Source organism: Phycodurus eques, chromosome 11, assembly GCF_024500275.1.
Source record: "Phycodurus eques isolate BA_2022a chromosome 11, UOR_Pequ_1.1, whole genome shotgun sequence".
Taxonomy (NCBI): Eukaryota; Metazoa; Chordata; class Actinopteri; order Syngnathiformes; family Syngnathidae; genus Phycodurus; species Phycodurus eques.
The window spans coordinates 11,649,207-11,669,355 of record NC_084535.1 but is presented as its reverse complement, the minus strand read 5'-3'; the positions used below and the strand labels follow the sequence as shown (position 1 = coordinate 11,669,355).

At 41.8% G+C, this 20,149-nt stretch overlaps 1 protein-coding gene across 1 annotated transcript in view; it reads right to left on the bottom strand.

Moving 5' to 3' along the window:
- Positions 1 to 7,942, bottom strand: part of pcsk2 (proprotein convertase subtilisin/kexin type 2) — a 35,489-nt gene extending 27,547 nt beyond the window's left edge. Inside the window, exons 1-2 of the mRNA XM_061689869.1 lie at positions 7,545 to 7,942; positions 5,624 to 5,731 (exon numbers count right to left, since the gene is read on the bottom strand). Of these exons, the coding sequence (XP_061545853.1) occupies positions 5,624 to 5,731; positions 7,545 to 7,745 (309 nt within the window). The 5' untranslated portion in view covers positions 7,746 to 7,942. The remainder of the gene's footprint in view (positions 1 to 5,623; positions 5,732 to 7,544) is intronic.
- Positions 7,943 to 20,149: the final 12,207 nt, after the last annotated feature.

The following is a 20,149-nucleotide window of genomic DNA, read 5'->3' as shown; positions in this document are numbered from 1 at the left end:
GACTCCTTCTTCAGCTTGACGGCATCCCTCACCGTTGGTGTCCACCAACGGGTTCGGGGATTGCCGCCACGACAGGCACCGACCACCTTACGGCCACAGCTCCGGTCGGCCGCCTCAGCAATGGAGGCATGGAACATGGTCCACTCGGACTCAATGTCCCCAGCCTCCCCCGGAACATGAGCAAAGTTCTGTCGGAGGTGGGAGTTGAAACTCCTTCTGACAGGGGATTCTGCCAGACGTTCCCAGCAGACCCTCCCAATACGTTTGGGCCTGCCACGTCGGACCGGCATCTTCCCCCACCATCGGAGCCAACTCACCACCAGGTGGTGATCAGTTGACAGCTCCGCCCCTCTCTTCACCCTAGTGTCCAAGACATGTGGCCGCAAGTCCGATGACACGACCACAAAGTCGATCATCGAACTGCGACCTAGGGTGTCCTGGTGCCAAGTGCACGTGTGGACACCCTTATGCTTGAACATGGTGTTCGTTATGGACAATCCATGACGAGCACAGAAGTCCAATAACAGAACACCGCTGGGGTTCTGATCGGGGGGGCCGTTACTCCCAATCACGCCCTTCCAGGTCTCACTGTCATTGCCCACGTGAGCATTGAAGTCCCCCAACAGAACAATGGAATCCCCAGCGGGAGCGCTCTCCAGCACCCCCTCCAAGGACTCCAAAAAGGGTGGGTACTCTGAACTGTTGTTTGGTGCATAGGCACAAACAACAGTCAGGACCCGTCCCCCCACCCGAAGGCGGAGGGAGGCTACCCTCTCGTCCACCGGGGTGAACCCCAACGTACAGGCGCCGAGCCGGGGGGCAATAAGTATACCCACACCTGCTCGGCGCCTCGCACCGTGGGCAACTCCAGAGTGGAAGAGAGTCCAACCCCTCTCGAGAGGACTGGTACCAGAGCCCAAGCTGTGTGTGGAGGCGAGTCCGACTGTATCTAGTCGGAACTTCTCGACCTCACACACCAGCTCGGGCTCCTTCCCTGCCAGAGAGGTGACATTCCACGTCCCTAGAGCCAGCTTCTGTAGCCGGGGATCGGATCGCCAAGGTCCCCGCCTTCGGCCACCGCCCAGCTCACACTGCACCCGACCCCTATGGCCCCTCCCACAGGTGGTGAGCCCATGGGAAGGGGGACCCACGTTACCCTTTCGGGCTGTGCCCGGCCGGGCCCCATGGGTGCAGGCCCGGCCACCAGGTGCTCGCCTTCGAGCCCCACCACCAGGGCTGGCTCCAGTGGGGGGCCCCGGTGACCCGCGTCCGGGCAAGGGAAAACGAAGTCCATTGTTTGTCGTCATCATTAGGGGTCTTTGAACCGTGCTTAGTCTGGTCCCTTACCTAGGACCTGTTTGTCATGGGCGACCCTGCCAGGGGCATAAAGCCCCAGACAACTTAGCTCCTAGGATCACTGGGACACACAAACCCCTCCACCACGACAAGGTGACTGCTCAAGGAGCACTATTATCCTCAACAGAAATAGCCTTCGGGCTGCTTTTGTAATTGTTCCAAGAGGGCAAGTACTGAACATTTTAGGAATCATACAGACTGGAAAGGAAAAGGAGTCATGAAAGAAGTGGGTCATTGTGCTCCACTAACAGATTCCTACCAAGACTCCTGGGAAAATAGAAAAATCAATGTAACCCTCCCCTTCAGTACATTTTGTGCTTCCAGGAATGCACACAATTGTATAAGCCGTTGTGACATTTTACAGATAATTAAAATCTCCTCCGCTAATGGTTTGGTTACTGGTTTTGTTGTGCGTCGTCCCATTAATGCACTCTAACGGCGATTTAACATTAGTGCTATTCTACAGGCCTAGTTTACTTTAAAACAGATGCTACATGGTCGACGGCAGGAAGACACTCGACAGCATGATAAACAGGTGATATTAAATCAGTCATGCACTGGAGCCAATACCTGAAGCGGTGCATAGGATGGATATAAAATGTAATAACACAACCCTGTTAAAACGGCAGGATCATCTCATGCGTAAAAATGAGAACACTGTAAATGTTTATATTTTGAGATATTGTTTTTTTTTTTTTTTTTGCTAACCTGAGCTCACAACAGCCAACTACCCACTCTCATTCACTGACTCCTATGTCACTCAACAAGCCTGACACCACCTATTAAAACCACACACACTCAAAGTCACGGATATTATAGTGTAGAATGTGATGATGGCGACCACCAAGTGGACAGCAATAATATCTACACCTCACATGGACATTTTGTTGTTATCCCATTACTGAATTAATCGATGGGCTAATCGGTAGAATAATCTATTCTAAAAATATTCGATAAATGTAGCCCTAATGTAAATTATAATGCATTTACAAAACTCTAACATTGGTAACAAAAGTTTAAAAAATAAATTCAAATATTTGACTCTTCGCCTTCCATTTTCTTTTTGTTTTTTTTGTAATGCTGTCAAAAAAAAAGATACCAGTAAAAAAATTGACTTCAAGTTTCTATGTCTGGCCAAAGCAACAACAAGTCAATAAAAGTTAATAAAAGTTAGTTTGATGGAAAAGTACAGAGAAGGTCAGAAGGAGCTACATTGTGTCTTTGTGGATCTAGAGAAATCCTATGACAGAGTACCCAGAGAGGAACTGTGGTACTGCATGCGGAAGTCTGGAATGGCAGAGAAGTATGTTAGCATAATACAGGACATGTACGAGGGCCGCAGAACAGTGGTGAGGTGTGCTGTAGGTGTGACAGATGAATTTAAGGTGGAGGTGGGACTGCATCAGAGATCAGCCCTGAGCCCCTTCCTGTTTGCAGTGGTGATGGATAGGCTGACAGATGAGGTTAGACTGGAATCCCCGTGGACCATGATGTTTGCAGATGACTTTCTGCAATGAAAGCAGGGAGCAGGTGGAGGAACAGTTAGAAAGATGGAGGCATGCACTGGAAAGCAGAGGAAGGAAGATTAGCCGAAGTAAAACAGAATATATGTGCATGAATGAGAGTGGTGGTGGGGGAAGAATGAGGCTACAGGGAGAAGAGATAGCAAGGGTGGAGGACTTTAAATATTTGGGGTCAACAGTCCAGAGCAATGGTGAGTGTGGTCAGGAAGTGAAGAACTGAATCCAAGCAGGTTGGAATGGGTGGAGGAAGGTATCAGGTGTGCTATGTGACAGAAGAGTCTCTGCTAGGATGAAGGGCAAAGTTTATAAAACAGTGGTGAGAACAGCCATGATGTACGGATTAGAGACAGTGGCACTGAAGAGACAACAGGAAGCAGAGCTGGAGGTGGCAGAAATGAAGATGTTGAGGTTCTCTGTCGGACTGACCAGGTTGCATAGGATTAGAAATGAGCTCATCAGAGGGACAGCCAAGGTTCGATGTTTTGGAGACAAAGTTAGAGAGAGCAGACTTCGATGGTTTAGGCACATCCAGAGGAGAGAGAGTCAGTATATTGGTAGAAGGGTCATGAGGATGGAGCTGCCAGGCAAGAGAGCTAGAGGAAGACCAAAAGAGAAGGTTGATGGATGTCGTGAGGGAAGACATGAGGGCAGTTGGTGTTAGAGAGGAGGATGCAGGAGATAGGCTTACATGGAAAAGGATGAGTCGCTGTGGCGACTCCTAACGAGACAAGCCGAAAGGAAAAGCTCACCTCCCTGGCACATGCAGTAATCGTTCCTCTGCACGTCATAATTTATCATTTTAAGAGGTTTGTTTGTAGTTTAAAATTAAGGCTGTATGTTGTGCATACTGTACATGCTGTACATTGTTTTTCTTTGTTCAACGAGAGCATGTTAGACAACTGTCATTTACTCCACATACACAGTGTCACCGCTGCACCCACTGTTAACTAAGTACCACTTATCTCCTCATAAAATTCCACAGGAAGACGTTTGAAAACATGAATTTAAAGGGGGGGGGGGGGGGGGGGGGGAATACATAAATACAACGTTTCTAGAACTCTCTTCTTAAAAGGCACCTCATAAAAAGACAGTGGATTCATAAAAAGACAGTGGATGATTCAGCGTTTTTGAGTGACTAAGTGGCGCTCAACAGAGAAAAACTGTTCATATGAGTCAGACAGTAACTTATGTTTTGACAATAAAAGGATCATAACATCAATAAAACAATCTCAATGACAACAAATATAGGACTTTCCTACATAAAGCAGTGGAAACCAACTTTTTTTTTCTTTCAAAAGTGAAAACCAAAGATTTTATTCCAATGTTTGTTTTTACAGTAGCAATTAGAGCAGTTATATCCTGCGAATCCATGCTCATGTGATTGATATCAGTTAGTGTTACATTACTAATGAAATCCATTTGTGACATCATTGCTGTGCACTGGAAAATGCTCGCCTCGTTTCCTCCCTTCAACGTATTGTACACTATAACACAGAGCTGGTTTTCCACAAAATAAATAAATAATACAGAATTTAGGATTGCTTCAACAAGATTAATGTTTTTTTCCATGTATGTTAAAAGTCCCATGTTTCGGCTATTTAGACCTCCATAGAGTGAGTCTCTAGCATGGAGTTAATATAAAAGTGTCAATTTCATTTAAAAAAAAAAAAAAAAAAACACCTTGGTTTTGTCTTACAGGTGTCCAGAAAAGGCCACTCTGACAGCGACTTCTGTTTGACCCAGTTTGGTATCCACTTTGTCCATATTTGGCTAAGTTCCGCCCCCTTTCCTCTGATTGGGTGCCCCTGTGTAGAAGACCCACTTGCGAGACCACACGTGTTTGTTATGTTGGCAGCACTGGCTCGGAGCGGAGAGATAGGCAGAGATCTTCGCTAGTGACGTAGATAAGCTCGAGAAATTCTAATGAATTTCGGCAGAAAAACGTCTGGAGTTTAGGAATGAGTGGACAATTTTAATTCATATTTCACGTTTATTGAGCCACCGTAGAGACAACATTACATCCCAAATGCTAGAAAAAGCTGGTTTGGCAAAATACGGGACCTTTAATAATATGTCCCAACGACACAAACACTGAATTTGTAGCAAGGTGGAATGTTTCATCTAGCAAAATAGAACCTTTTCAATGCAATATTGTTTTCTGGTACCGTTTTCTACTACTGTATATTCCAAATGACTAAATTCTGTAAAAAGAAAACACTTTAAATTGTGTAATCCTTACAGTTAGGATAAATCAATAAGTAACAATAAGTCCTAATAGCACACATTTTTAGCACGTACATAACTACAACTGTAATCTGTCACTGTACTGTCACTGTTGAATTGGGAAAACCGATTTCCTATTGGTGGGTTTTCCATTGGCAACACCAATTATTAGGTAGTAAAAATAGTTCCTGATCAGCCAAGCGAATTCAAGTGTGCCGAGCTGAAACAGAATGGCTAGAAATTACCAAAAATAAATAAATAAATAAATGAGAAATAAACACACAAGCTAACATTGCATTAAAACACTCCACAGTCTCCAACTTGGCTGCAGCAGCCCTCAGTTTCCTGTTGGATAAAATACATCTCCCTGACAACAGCTAGATGCAAAGAAGTAATGACAGGAGAGCCACTGTATCACAGTGTTGTGTCAATGTGGTCTCGTTGATCGATGTTATCATATTTCTATGTATTTTGTGCATTTTATTTTAATGTTACGGTCGTAAAACATGTCTTATAGTTACCCTGTTGTCTTTCTGGAGCCGCTGTCTCCCATGAGCGCTGCGTTTGCTCCTCCTCTTGGAGGAGGTATCCTGAGGATAGAAGTGGTAAAGCCCCTTTCCAAAGGCCACCTAAAAATAAAAATAACAAAAATAACAAGGTGCACAAAGGAGACGTATAAGAATAGGTAGAAAACTAGCCCCAATCGGCATGCAATTGCCACACGACAATTCTCGGACAATGGAGGAAGGTTGAAGAAAGGGGACTGATTTCCAGGCTTTCGTGAAAGGGGCACGGGGGTCTATTTTAAGGCACGAGTGCTAGAATCTAACCTAATGCATGGTGAGAGGCAGTAAAATGAGATGCATGGCTTTTTTTCTTTGGGCACTGTGCCCGGATTAAAGACCCCCTTATGCTTGAAAACCGCCTGGGTTGGCGCAGGTCAATCCACAGTATAAACGCTCTCAGATGAGCCTGCTTGATGGGATGTGAAAATAACATGGATGACTATTGTTGTCTTTCACTGCTCTCAACAATAAAAACAAGGATTCAATAGAACCTGCACACAAGTCCATTTCCGGTGCCCTCATCTTGTTAATTAAGCAACATTTGAAGATAGTTCAAACAACGCAGCCTTTGTTTAATGATGCATATCCCATCAAGACAAATATAGATGCCGATTACATAACCTGTGAGGGGAGGAGGGAGGTAAGATGGGAGGGGGGTTTTCTACTGTACAAGAACGGGAATTACCGATCACACAAATGCCGCACAGAGAATATTACAATAACGAAGTACAGTTTGACACATTCATTACTAAACAGAAGATCCTTCTTCAGAGTCAGAGCCATGCTATACGGCTCATTGCCTGCAACAATCCCCCCATGTCCATTTTGACAGGCCCTCACACTGTCAAAGGCACAGATGGGGGGGGGGGGGTGATCATTTCTACTTCTCCATCATAGAGGCCTTGTTAGTGTTTCGTTCATGTACAGTACATGTTATCCAGTCATTTCACGCCATGTCTTCAGAGTGAGCAAAATGTCACACATAGTGATGGACGTGTGTGTGTGCGTGTTTGTGTGTGTGTGTGTGTCACGACTCTTTAAAATGTGTGTACGGAGAGGCGGGAGAATATTTTTAAGGTTGGGCAATACAAAAAAAAAAAATGCTAATATTTTATGTTTTATCCAATGTTTAAAATATATTAAAATCCATAAAATGGTATTTTGAGCAATTTATCACAAAAAATAAATGAATTCTTCCTTGTAATTTCAGTGTTTTTTTCAATAAATTAATGTTTAGATTAGGCAGGTGCTAAATATAAAATTGAATACATTTTTGGTTTTAATCTGAGATATATATATATCTATATATACTGAAATTGAAGTGAAATTCAAGTTTTTTTTAATTAAAACTAGTATTTAATTATCAAATTATTTAATTTTTTAAATCGATTTACAGTTATTTTATGTGATTTACGATATTTTTATGATCGATTAATTTAGATGCATTTTCATGTATCTATTTAAATTCATTTTTATGCATTGTATTATCTATTCATTTATTTAATTTGTGAGATTTATATTCATCTACTTTCATGTGTATTTATTTTCAATATATGAGCATTTTGTTTGGGTGTATTTTCACACATGATCTATTTATTAATTAGATTATTGTCTATTTATCTATAATCCGTGTATTATATGTTCAATATCTATTTACTTATTTGACTTATTGTACGTCTAAAAATGAAATGAAATATTTTGGGTCACATTGAGGTCATGCCCCTCCAGTCTGCCTTGTAGTGGGATGTGATGTCACCGATTAAACAGAAGTCCAATTAAAACAAAAGAAAACAAACACTTGCGAAGGCTCAGAAGACGAAAATCATGTTTTAAAATCCATGTTTATACTGAGGTTTTGTTTCTCCGAGCATCCTACCTTGCGAGCACTCTGGTACCCATGTTGCGCTGCAAGTTGATGCACCTCCTCCTCCGGCGCCTCCTCGCGCAACTGGACCACAACATGCTCCGTGGAGTGCCTCTCCGCAGCCTGCGTCGCCGTCCCCAACAGCAGCAGCAGCGCGTTCAGCACCACCATAAATCCCACGCGTGTCCCTGCACGGCGGGGAAATCCGCGCATCGTGACCGGTTTGTGTCAATAACCTCCGTGCGTGTGTGTGTGCACGCGCCTTCTTGCCTGGGTTACCCGTCGGCTTGTGTTTGAATGTTTGGAGGGAGGGATGCTCCTGGTGGGAGATGAGAGGAGGAGGAGGGGGAGGAGGAGGAATCAGAGGTTTTGCGCGCGCATCTCCTCTGCAAGTTGATGTTTCCTCTCCTGCTGCGGGTCGAGTGGGGCGCTCGTGTGTGCTACGTGTGGCAAACGTGCATTCTCAGCTTTGTGTACCTCCTCCTCCTCCTCACAACCCGTGACATTGGCCAATTGGGCCCATGCCTTGTGTGTCCTGTTGTTCTTTCACTTTCAGCACCTTGGAGAGATCCTGCTCTGCTTGCATGAAAACCAATAGTAAATAGCATTCTCTTTTATATGTTTTTATTATTTTTTTGTAATTGTATTTATTGAACATATTTAAAAACAAATCAACATGCTGGTCGATTCTGGTCTATCCATTCACTTATCTATACAAGGGGTGTGAAACACATTTTTGTCGATATACAGTTTCCCTCAAAGAGCCGTTATGACTGTGAAGCTAAATAAATCGCCTCATCGTATTATTACATATTCACACCAAAATTATGGATAGCTAGTCAGAAGTCAAAGATAATAGTTTGTTCAACTATTGCTCAAGTTACTGTCAAAAGGGGTTTGGTAACAAAAAATGATTGCAATATCTCATCATAAGTATTTATTACATATGATGATTTGAAATTTTGGAACAGATTTTTAGCAAGAATAACTGAAGTTGACACACATGATTTGCTTTCGCGGGACACATAAAATGATGCGGTGGGCCGGATTTGGCCCCCGGGCCTTGAGTTTGACACCTGTGATCTATACCTTGATCCCACATGAACCACACTACAGGTACACCTGCACAATGTAATCCAGTGCTTCTTCAACTGGCATCCGATTGCAATTGATTGTCATACAATTATTTTTTAAATACCACTGTATTGGAATATATAAATATTCTTATCCTAATTAATAATAATAATAATCCTTATTATTATTAAAGTCATTTTCAACTTACTGTCACAATAATAAATAAAAAATACCAATGTGCATGCTAAAAATTTTGTTTTTTCTTAATTTTGTGTTGATTCTCCATTATCCAGGTTTTGGTAATCCCCAAAAGTTAAAACGAGGCAACTGGACTCTTTTTGTTTGTTGAATTTAGTGTGTTCCTGGTTTCCTAAAACCCTTTTCCTAAAATGATAGGAAGTTATCGGGGTTATGCGCAACCAAACTCCAGTTTTGCCAAAAAAGGACGAAGCGCTTCCTTCTAGTTCAGGTCACTGGCGGAGCCCTATGGCAGGATGCCGGGACAAAGCACTTGTAAAAATATCTACAATGTTTTTGTTTCACACAAGATGTCTTCAAGAGATAGTAAAGATGACCATATCGAATGGTTTTGTTCATGTTTGCATCTGACATATATATGTATAAATAAATAAAAATAAACTGGCTTTATGAAGTGTAATTAAGCAGAAAGTCACTCACACACATGTATTCGTGTGTTGACCTGTGCCTTTAAGAGGCGTGGCCTACTGAGTGACACCAGGAGCTCTGACTCCAGCTTGGCCCTTTATCATACGGTTAGTTTAGTGCGAGTGTCTTCTCCATGCTCCTTACATGTGTTTTTCATTTGTATTTGTGTGTTTGAATGCTTGTCCGTTCAATAAACGTCTAAAAGTGCATCGGTGACTATTTCACCCCTTTTTTTCACTTCCCTCAAGTGGTGGCACTTGGTTCGCAACACAAAGCAGAAAATCGACCAAACTACTGGTTAGTAACTAGAAAAACTTTGGTAAGTCAAAGTACCACGGGACCTACATATGGGGACCAAAGTGTCAAGAAAACAAACACTTACTCCTCCCTTCCTTAGCTTTGGGTCAAATAAAAGCTCCAATATAATTGTTGCAAGAGCCATCGAAAATGTCTCTAAATATAATGACCAATTTGCGAACTTCAACACTGAGCGTGCTTTTGAAAAGTAGCTCCTCTTTGTAAATCTTAAATGGAAATGTTTGCACATATTTTCTGCATGTTTCTACAATACAGTATAAACTATTTTTGCACATTGTGTATGTTCTGGTGCATCTTTTATTAGTCATAATTGACATTATCGCTTATCACGTGTCTGAATATGCTGACAAAGAGCAAAGACAGGAATACATACATTTTCTGATATGAGCTAAATATTTAGAATAATAATTATCTTTACCTGACAAGTCAAGTTAGATTGACTTGACAAGTATGTTTAAAAAAAAAAAAACGCTCACACAAGGGATTTGCCGTTGACATTGAAGCAGTGTTCCAAATTTTTTGTGTCCCTGACTGCAGTTCAACGCCACTTTGAGAAGCTTTATTGCCATCACACTGTTCCAACCCGTACTATAATTTATGCAATCCATGGTACGAAACCGGGTCTGCTCTTGACAAACCGCACAGTGGAAGGCCTGCTTATGAAAGCACCAAGCTCCTATAGGGCAGGCGTTCGGGGAAAGCCAGGGAAAGTCTAGCCGGAGGGTTTAACTACTCAGGTTGTTAAGCATAATCTTCCGCTTGTAGCCTTTGAACAACCTGAAGTCAGTGGGGGTAAAGCCTTAGCACTCTACAAAGATACCACTGAATTGAGCTTTTGTTGATGCTGCATTCCAGCGCAGCCTTCCAGATAGACTTTCCTTTGTTTTGCGCAAATGCCTGCTCTAAAAGTTCTCTGTTTTCATCAGCGGAAGAAGAGATTTTGTTTTAAGAAACATGCCTTTAATAGTGTAAATTGTACTATGCGTTGGAGCAGTGTTACAGCCATAAAGTTGGAATGCTGCTCCTATGTCAATTGGCGAGCCATGGGCAAGGGAATGAAATGCTTCCAGAATTTGCCTCACGTCTGTCCGGATGATGGCTGAAACGAAATTGAAAATAGGTGGCGTATCTTAACTTTTGGGACACCCTAATTTATGAGAAACTTAAAGAGATTTAAGCATGTTAGTTTTTTGGAAAGACACAAAACAATGTGACAGCGTGTGTGAATGCCTGTTTTTCTGTACGTGTCCTGCGATTGGTTGGAGATCAGTAGAGGGTGGACCCCACCTCTCACTGAAAGTCAGCAGGAATAGAACAGCTCAGGTAATGATGACAAGCACTATAGAAAATGCATCGATGGACATTTAGGCATAGGTTCCCTAGCCTAGCCTTGTACTTCCTACTGAATTTCTCCACGCTGCGCTCTCCACCAGGTCCACATTTCTCCTCGTTTTAATGTTTCACAGATTGTAAACATAAATTCCAAGCAGTCTGACCTTTTAGGTTGGAACGCTGGATGAGTCCGAATTGAGTATAATTGGATGTGAGGAGCAGGTTGGTAAAAAAAAAAAAAAAAAAAAAAAAAAAAAAAAAAAAGAAGCCTCATTAAAATACTCGTCCTGCTGCTACATGACACTCTATGCTAGACATAAAGAGCAGATATAACAGACAAAGGAGTCCATTCTTTGGAAATGGAGGGATTTCTGTGAGACGCATACTGTACTGTATACTGACCTCCACATGCCATTAGAATAACACAAATCGATCACGATAATGGCCGCTGTCACGTTACATAACATTTCAAAGGTGTATGAAACAGCTTGGGGAAAAACAATGTCTTTTCTCTAAGTGGGAGCTGTTTACTAATCACTGTTTGCAGCCTCTCTAGAGGTTTCCTCCCACGCGACTGCTACTCTGCAGAGATTATATGTTTTGCTCGGACAAACGAGCTAGCATCTCCATTATGCTTCACTTCTCACCAGAGGTGCTTTAAAAAAAAAAAAAAAAAGTAAATAAATAAAAGCTTCCAAATCATGCAGTCTATAAAGGAACACTGCCGAAGTGGAGGGATTCATCAGGAATAATTTTTGTGTGCTGAGAGTAGTGTGTCTGCATGGTGCTTTATCTCATCATCTCCTCATCTCGAAGTCAATCTCAAAGATGACGACGTGTTGGCTACATGCAGGTTATTAAAAAAAAAAAAAAAAAAAATGAAGGGTGTGAAGTCAGCATGACAAGGTGGGAAGGAATAAAGATTGCCACTGATGGGAAAATTTATTTTCACATGAAAGGTGAGGTATAACACGAAAGTCATACGATGCTTATATATACTTTATACTATATATATATATATATATATATATATATATATTACAAGTAAAATAATAAAAAGTATTAATTAATTGTATTAATTTACATTATTAATAATTATAATAATAATACAATATATCATATTTTAATACTATTAAACATTATTAAGACTAAAAACTAATTTCATAATTGGTTTTATTGCATTTTATTTTTAATAATGTAGATGCACTGTACTGTATGATACTATACTGCTATAAAAACAATATAAAAAAAAATAATAATTATATGTTCAATAATTTTAAAGATTTTATAGCCATATTGAACCATTATCATAATTCTGACATTTTGTCTTGAATGTATTAGTTTTTTGGTTTTTCTTTCATTAACAGCATCACTATTTTAGGTAGTTTTTATTTTATTTTGTGTTTAGATTATTCATTCATTTATTTTAAGTGCTGTGCCAGATTACTAGATTATATTTTATTTATTTATTTATAGCCATACTGAATCATAGCCATAATATAGAATGCCGTTAAACTGAAGAAGGAATCCTATCGGGCCTTTTTGGCCTGTGGGACTCCTGGGGCAGCTGAGGGGTACCGGCTGGCCAAGCGGAATGCCGCTTGGGTGGTCGCTGAAGCACAAACTTGGGTATGGGAGTAGTTTGGTGAGGCCATGGAGAAAGACTTCCGGGTGTCTCGAGGAAATTCTGCATCCACCATCCGGCGTCTCAGGAGGGGGAAGCAGTGCACCATCAACACCGTGTATAGTGGGGATGGGGCGCTGCTGACCTCGACTCGGGACGTTGTGAGCCGGTGGGGAGAATACTTCGAAGACCTCCTCAATTCCACCAACATGCCTTCCCATGAGGGAACGGAGTCTGGGTTGTCTGAGGCGGGCTCTCCTATCTCTGGGGTTGAGGTCACCGAGGTGGTTAAAAAAGCTTCTCGGTGGCAAGGCCCCGGGGGTGGATGAGATTCGCCCGAAGTTCCTAAAGGCTCTGGATGTTGTGGGGCTGTCCTGGTGGATACACCTCTGCAAAATCACGTGGACATCGGGCACAGTGCCTCTGGATTGGCAGACTGGGGTGGTGGTCCCCCTTTTTAAGAAGGGGGACTGGAGGGTGTGTTCCAACTACAGGGGGATCACACTCCTCAGCCTCCCTAGTAATGTCTATTCAGGGGTGCTGGAGAGGACGGTCCGTCGGGAAGTCAAATCTCAGATTCAGGGGGAGCAGTTTGGTTTTCGTCCTGGCCGTAGCACAGTGGGCCAACTCTACACCCTTGGCAGAGTCCTTGAGGGTGCATGGGAGTTCGCCCAACCAGTCCAGATGTGTTTTGTGGACTTGGAGAAGGCGTTCGACCGTGTCTCTCGGGGGGTCATGTGGGGGGTGCTTCGGGAGTATGGGGTACCGAACCCCCTGATACGGGCTGTTCGGTCCCTGTCCGACCGGAGTCAGAGTTTGGTCCGCATATCCGGCAGTAAGTCGGACTCGTATCCGGTGAGGGTTGGACTCCGCCAAGGCTGCCCTTTGTCACCGTTTCTGTTCATAACTTTTATGGACAGAATTTCTAGGCGCAGCCGAGGTGTAAAGGGGGTCCGGTTTGGTGGTCTCAGTATTGCATCTCTGCTTTTTGCAGATGATGTGGTTCTGTTGGCTTCATCAAGCCGTGACCTCCAACTCTCATCGGAGCAGTTCGCAGCTGAGTGTGAAGCGACTGGGATGAGAATCAGCACCTCCAAATCTGAGACCATGGTCCTCAGTCGGAAAAAGGTGGCGTGCCCTCTCCAGGTCGGGGATGAGATCCTGCCCCAAGTGGAGGAGTTTAAGTATCTTGGGGTCTTGTTCACGAGTGAGGGAAGAATGGAACGGGAGATCGACCGGCGGATCGGTGCAGCGTCTGCAGTGGTGCTGACTTTGTATCAATCCGTTGTTGTAAAGAAGGAGCTAAGCCGAAAGGAGAAGCTCTCAATTTAACGGTCAATCTACGTTCCTACCCTCACCTATGGTCGCGAGCTATGGGTCGTGACCAAAAGAACAAGATCCCGGATACTAGCGCCCCAAATGAATTTCCTCCGCAACGTATCCGGGCTCTTCCTTAGAGATAGGATGAGAAGCTCGTTCATCCGGGAGGATCTCAGAGTAGAGCCGCTGCGCCTCCACATCGAGAGGAGCCAGATGAGGTGGCTGTGGCATCTGATTGGGATGCCTCCCGGACGCCTCCCTGGTGAGGTGCTCCGGGCACGTCCCACCGGGAGGAGACCCCGGGGACGACCCAGGACATGCTGGAGAGACTAGGTCCTTCAGCTGACCTGGGAACGCCTCGGGATCCCCCCGGAAGAGCTGGATGAAGTGGCTGGGGAGAGGGAAGTCTGGGCATCCCTGCTAAAGCTACTGCCCCCGCAACCCGACCTTGGATAAGCGGTAGAAAATGGATGGATGGATGAATAATAGTAAACTAGTCGTATTTCTCCACATCAAAACAATTATCACAATTACCGTTTGGGGCACGGGGGGAATAGAAATATGTCGAGCAACATAATTAAAAAATCTCATGATAAACAAAATCCCTACACAACACAAAATGAACAGTTAAAATATACGGATGCATATCAGCAGTAGGTTTTTACAGTCGCACTGGTCGCTGGAACGGAAGGTCCTTTAATTTTCATGCAGGCCTCAAGCTGCGGGGAGTGCTTTTTGCTGATTTTTACTTCTCTGGCTGTCAGTTTCAGTAAGAACATGCAGAGAAAAATGATGTAGCAACTTCATACAAACCGATACTAGACTGAAAATGCAGTGACAGTTACTCATATCTTGCCTTCCACGGCTCAAAATCCATTTGTGTTATCAATTAACATTTTTGTAACTAATCGAGCAAAGGGTCAAGCATTATTTCACGGTGGAACTGAACTATTGACATGGTGGACATGCAGAATGTTGAAAACAATTAGTTTTATTACTCAAAACAACAGTGTGATAGTTTCTCATCAGATAAAAACAGTGAAAAACAAATGTAGTATAGTTTACTGCACCATGTGAACGAGTACCAGAAGCAATCTGTGCTGTTTAGTGGCTGTAGTAAAGGTTATTTCTGCTTACTACATTCAAAATAACATTTGACTCCCTTCGTTGGGAAACAGAACACGTTAAACAGGATATATTATGGAAATGTCACCTTTTGTTTCATCTTAGGTGGTACATTCCATCATCATGATATCAATTTTGATCCGTGGGGTATTTTGACCGAATCATGTCACAGAAGTGAGACACCTGAAGAATATTTTAAGTAGTAGAAAAATGACATAATGCTGTATGGCCATTTCGAATAAGCTCCATTCTCTTGTAGGACATGAATGTCTTTCCGAGACATTATGGGTACATTTCACACTTACGTGACAAGATGGCCCAGGCAGGTTGATTCTCTCTCTCTCTCTCTGTGCTGAGCTTCTTCAGGTGTCTGCCTCTGCAAGATAAGATGGAAGGTATAAAAAAAATAATAATAAGCACAGAGAAGACTTCATCTTAGGGCTGGTGGCATCTAACTGTCACAATATACCTCGCCTTGGATCTTTCAAATTAGAGGGGCCGTTTAAAATGGTTGTGCAGCTCATGATTGATTGACTTCAGTATTGAAGGAAAATGTGTTCATTATGCAAAAAAGAATAGATCTATTAATAGATCGATGTTGTACGTCAGGCTCGAATATGGTGATAAACATGAGTACCCCCATTCTGGTGTAGTAAATTGTTTCCGTATGCGCGTGTAAGTGCTGTTTACCTTACTCCACGTGAGCCAGAGAATGTCTGCTCTCTCCCATGGTCACCAAACAGGTAAATCAGATTAGCACAGCCCACACACAGTTTTTGTTTCTCACGACTACACTTTCACAATGTGACATAGACTTCGTCGTATGTGCGTGTATACATTTAATCTGGATCTGATTTTACTGTGCGCTTGGTATTCATCTAATATTGGGGAAAGCAGATCTGGTCCAGATTGTTCATTTGGAAGCAATTTTAAAATCTACTATGAAACATGTACTTACATTTATAACGTTGAATGCTCTGTTAAATTAAAAATGAACATTAAATCTGAACTAAATTGTCTGCTAGACAGTTTTGTTTAGTTTTTTTTTTTAATTAAAACTACATCTCATCCAGATTGCATCATAGGCAGCAATTTAAATCCAACAAGTCAGATGGTTTCATGTAATCTGGTTCTGATCCATATTGCTCTTCTGCAATAGCAATTAAACATGAACATTTTCCTTTGACTCATCAGGTTTAATGCTCTGTCAAATATCATCTGATTTGAACAAAATTCTCCTTTAGCCATATTATTTAAACTAAAAGCAGGTTTGATCAGGATCAGATCCAGATTTCACAACAGACATTGGTTTTAACAGGAAAAACAGCATAAACATGCACATTCTGTTACATCTCATTCTGTTTGGAGAAAATGTGCCATGTTTAGGTTCAGTATCAGTGTGCGAGTGATTTAAATTTATAAAAAAAATTCCATCAACTTCTAGAGCTTTATGCTCTGTCAAATGAAAAAAAAAATATTTTCCATTAGCCAAATTCTGTAATTAAAACCAGGTTTAACGTAATCTGGATGTGATCCAAATTGCTGATTCAAATCAAAATGGAAAGAAAGCCTTGTTACTCGGTTTAGTGAGGCATAGAAGGAACAATATTCTCTTGCTGCATCTGGATTCATGATTATGAGAGCAGTGAGGGTGACCTAAAACTGTGCAACTGCCAAAAATCTATTTGTATTGATAAGGTTTTTTTGACAAAAACAGAATGAGTATCAGTGTCACAACTAATCCAAATAAAGCAAAAAATGCTGAAGCCCAGCATCAATACAGGGTAAAACAAAAACACAATGTCTTAAGCATCTGCGTTACAGCAACTGCGTTACCAGCGTGATTGGTTGCTGCCACCTGCTTTGCCTACCCCACATGCAAATCCATTTTAATTGGAAGAGAAAAACAAATGCGCACGACTCCGATTACGCATAATCAGGATGATTAACTCTCTCTGTGCGTTGCTTCTTTTCAAGGTGAGCATTCTGTGCGGCCTAATGGAGGCGTCACATAGCAGACGATTAAAGGACATGCGAATTTGACAGAGCTGAAGCACACCCAATGCACCATACTCTTTGGTACACATGAAATAATTAACATTAAAGCACCATGCTGTCCTAATTTGATTGCAATTGGTGTATTACCTGAAAATTGCTCGTGTGCTAAATGTGTTTTGACCATGATTGTACGGTAGGAACATATCACAGCGAGTGGCGACCGTTTGAGTCACGATTTTTCAGAACGGTAATCATCCGCATCAGCAGGCGCTTTCAAAAAGTTATTCATTCACAGCTTTCGCTGTGTTTGATGTCTTAACTGTGGTGGTCTAATAGACGCAAGGAGCAATCACGTGCATCCAAAACACACTTGAAAATTGGAAAATGAGCTTATAAAAATTAACCAGCAGAGCTAATCTACTCAACTTTGTGTTCAGGAACCCCTTTCAATTGTAGACATTGTTACCCACCTGGTATAAATATTACTTTATTTCCACAATTTCAAATTTTATTCTGATAATATTTTGTTTTTAATCATGAAATATTACTTTTTTGTTACAATGAATACAATTGTATTCTTGTAACTTGTGAAGTTTTTTTCTGACAAAAAGGAAACTATTCTCGTAAATGATGATTTTAATGACGTATTATTTTGAAAAAAAACGTTATTTTCGTACAATCACTTCTTTTTTATCGTAACAATGCAAACTCATTCAGGTAATTTACGATTTTTAACCCTGTAAAATTTTAGGTTTTTCTTGAAATAATTTTTGGTTTGCCTCATTACATTTCTAGCGTTGCAATATTTTGAATTTTTAATATGACTATTCTTGTAATATTGTACTATAAAATTTTAACCTTGTAACATTTTTTGCATTTTTTCTTGGAAAATTATTGCTTTATTCTTGAAAGATTAATTGTTTTTTCTCTTTAAAATACAATGTCATTTACCTATTGTTATGATTTTAAACCATTTATTCTGGTAAAAAATATGACTTTGTTCATGTAATGGTAATTTTATCATACTGCTAAGATTTTGAGTTTTTCCACATAAGAGGAGGGTTTTACTCTCATAAAATGACATGTTTTCTCATAAAAATATGACTTAATTCATGTCATTTTGCTTGCAGCATTTGCCCACGCATAATATTATAATTTTATCTAATATTATAATTTGGCGGCACGGTGGACGACTGGTTAGAGCGTCAGCCTCACAGTTCTGAGGACCCGGGTTCAATCCCCGGCCCTGCCTATGTGGAGTTTGCGTGTTCTCCCCGTGCCTGTGTGGGTTTTCTCCGGCCACATCCCAAAAAAATGCATAAATTGGAGACTTGAAATTGCCCGTAGGTGTGACTGTGAGTGCAAATGGTTGTTTGTTTGTATATGCCCTGCGATTGGTTGGCAACCAGTTCAGGGTGTACCCCGCCTCCTTCCCGATGACAGCTGGGATAGGCTCCAGCACGCCCGCGACCCTGCTGACGCCTGCGACCCAAGCGGCTTGGAAAATGGATGGATGGATCGTTATAATTCATAAAACTCCAACTCTATGGAATTGAAAAAATTATTTTCATAAAAATCTTACTTCATTCTCACAGTAGGCCAAAATTCATCACCTCCAAAACACACTTGATAATCATTTGGATTGGTCCGTTTAAGGGGGACATTCATTTTGCCAATCAAGCCTCTTACGAGCCAAACTCATCCCCCACCTCAGCTCAGGGTGGGACCAATTATCAGGCTGTGAATTGGATGTCGAGGACCTTTGACACACAACGGGAAGTAGTCAGCATGAAAATGAGCTCTTTGCTCCGCTCCGTGTCTGCGGTCGGGTTGGGTGACCTTGGCTGGATGTGATGACGAACGGACAATGTGGACGGAGGCAAAGAGAGCCCAAGCAGCAGCCTTACACGTCCCCTCCCGTATTCTTTCCATTAGGACATTACTGCTAATGGTAATGCTACCCCGGACGTGACCAAGCCACTCTCCAGTGCTGCCTCGTACTCTGAAGAGCACAGTCCATTAAGAAGGCAAACAATGACCATTTTTCATAGGGCATTCAGGGCAACGGGTAATTAGTAATATGCTGTGTGTATTTATGTCCCAAAATATTAAATTGAAGAAGATGCTGTGCAGAACTTTCAAAATTCAGACTTTATTTTAGTACGACTACAAGACTCCTAGGGCCGTGTTCTCCCATCTGTGCGTAAGTATTGTTTTTCACGAGCCTGGCTTGCGCACCTTTCACTCACGTGCATTCTCCCGTCCGGACTTCTGACACACCCACCGTTTTACTGTCATAATATTTTTTTCTCATAAAAACATGATTTTATTCTTTTCATGTTGCAATTTTATTTTAGAAGTTTTATTTTCATTAATGTGTGTTTTTATTCTCATAAATTACGATTTTGTTATTGTAAATTTAAAGTATATTCGTGGATCATTTTGAGTTTTTTCCCTGGTAAATATCTTTATTCTCATAAATTATATTACATTTTTTTCACAAATATACAACTTCATTCTTGCAGTACCACAAATGTCTTCTGTCATATATAGACAGTATCAATTCATTCTTGACATTTTATGAGTAAATTGTCATGAGGTTCTTCTTCATGACCACAGATAAAGAAATAATGACAATTTTCCAAACTGTTTATATAGCAACAATACTGTTTATATAGCACAATGTATTTCCATCAGCGCCTTAGCACAGCTGTGAGTAAGGGGGTCATCTGATCCAACCTGGTGGTATTATGAATAGGTCACAGTCTCTGTATGGCTTAAGAGCTACTGTATAGCACATGAGTGCTAAGCCTGCATTCTATTCAATTAGAGCTCCTGGCTAACATAGGAAACTTCATTTGCATCTGCTTCCATTATTTCACAAGCCTATATCGCTGCATTAGAACCAGTCACCCGAACAGCGAAAAACAGTCAATACTCGCATGCATGCGCCATTACTGAGCAATCCTTGTATTGTGAAAACAGGCTACGACAACGTGTGTAAATAAGCGCTGCATGGGCTATTCCAGAGGGGTCAATAAAAAAGGAGCTGGAAAGCATTTAGAGGCCCTCATTGAGGATCTCATTGCTCATTCGGCCCTGGCGGTTTGCGAGGATATCCCGGTCAATCAATACGAGCACCATAAATCTTAACAAAGCT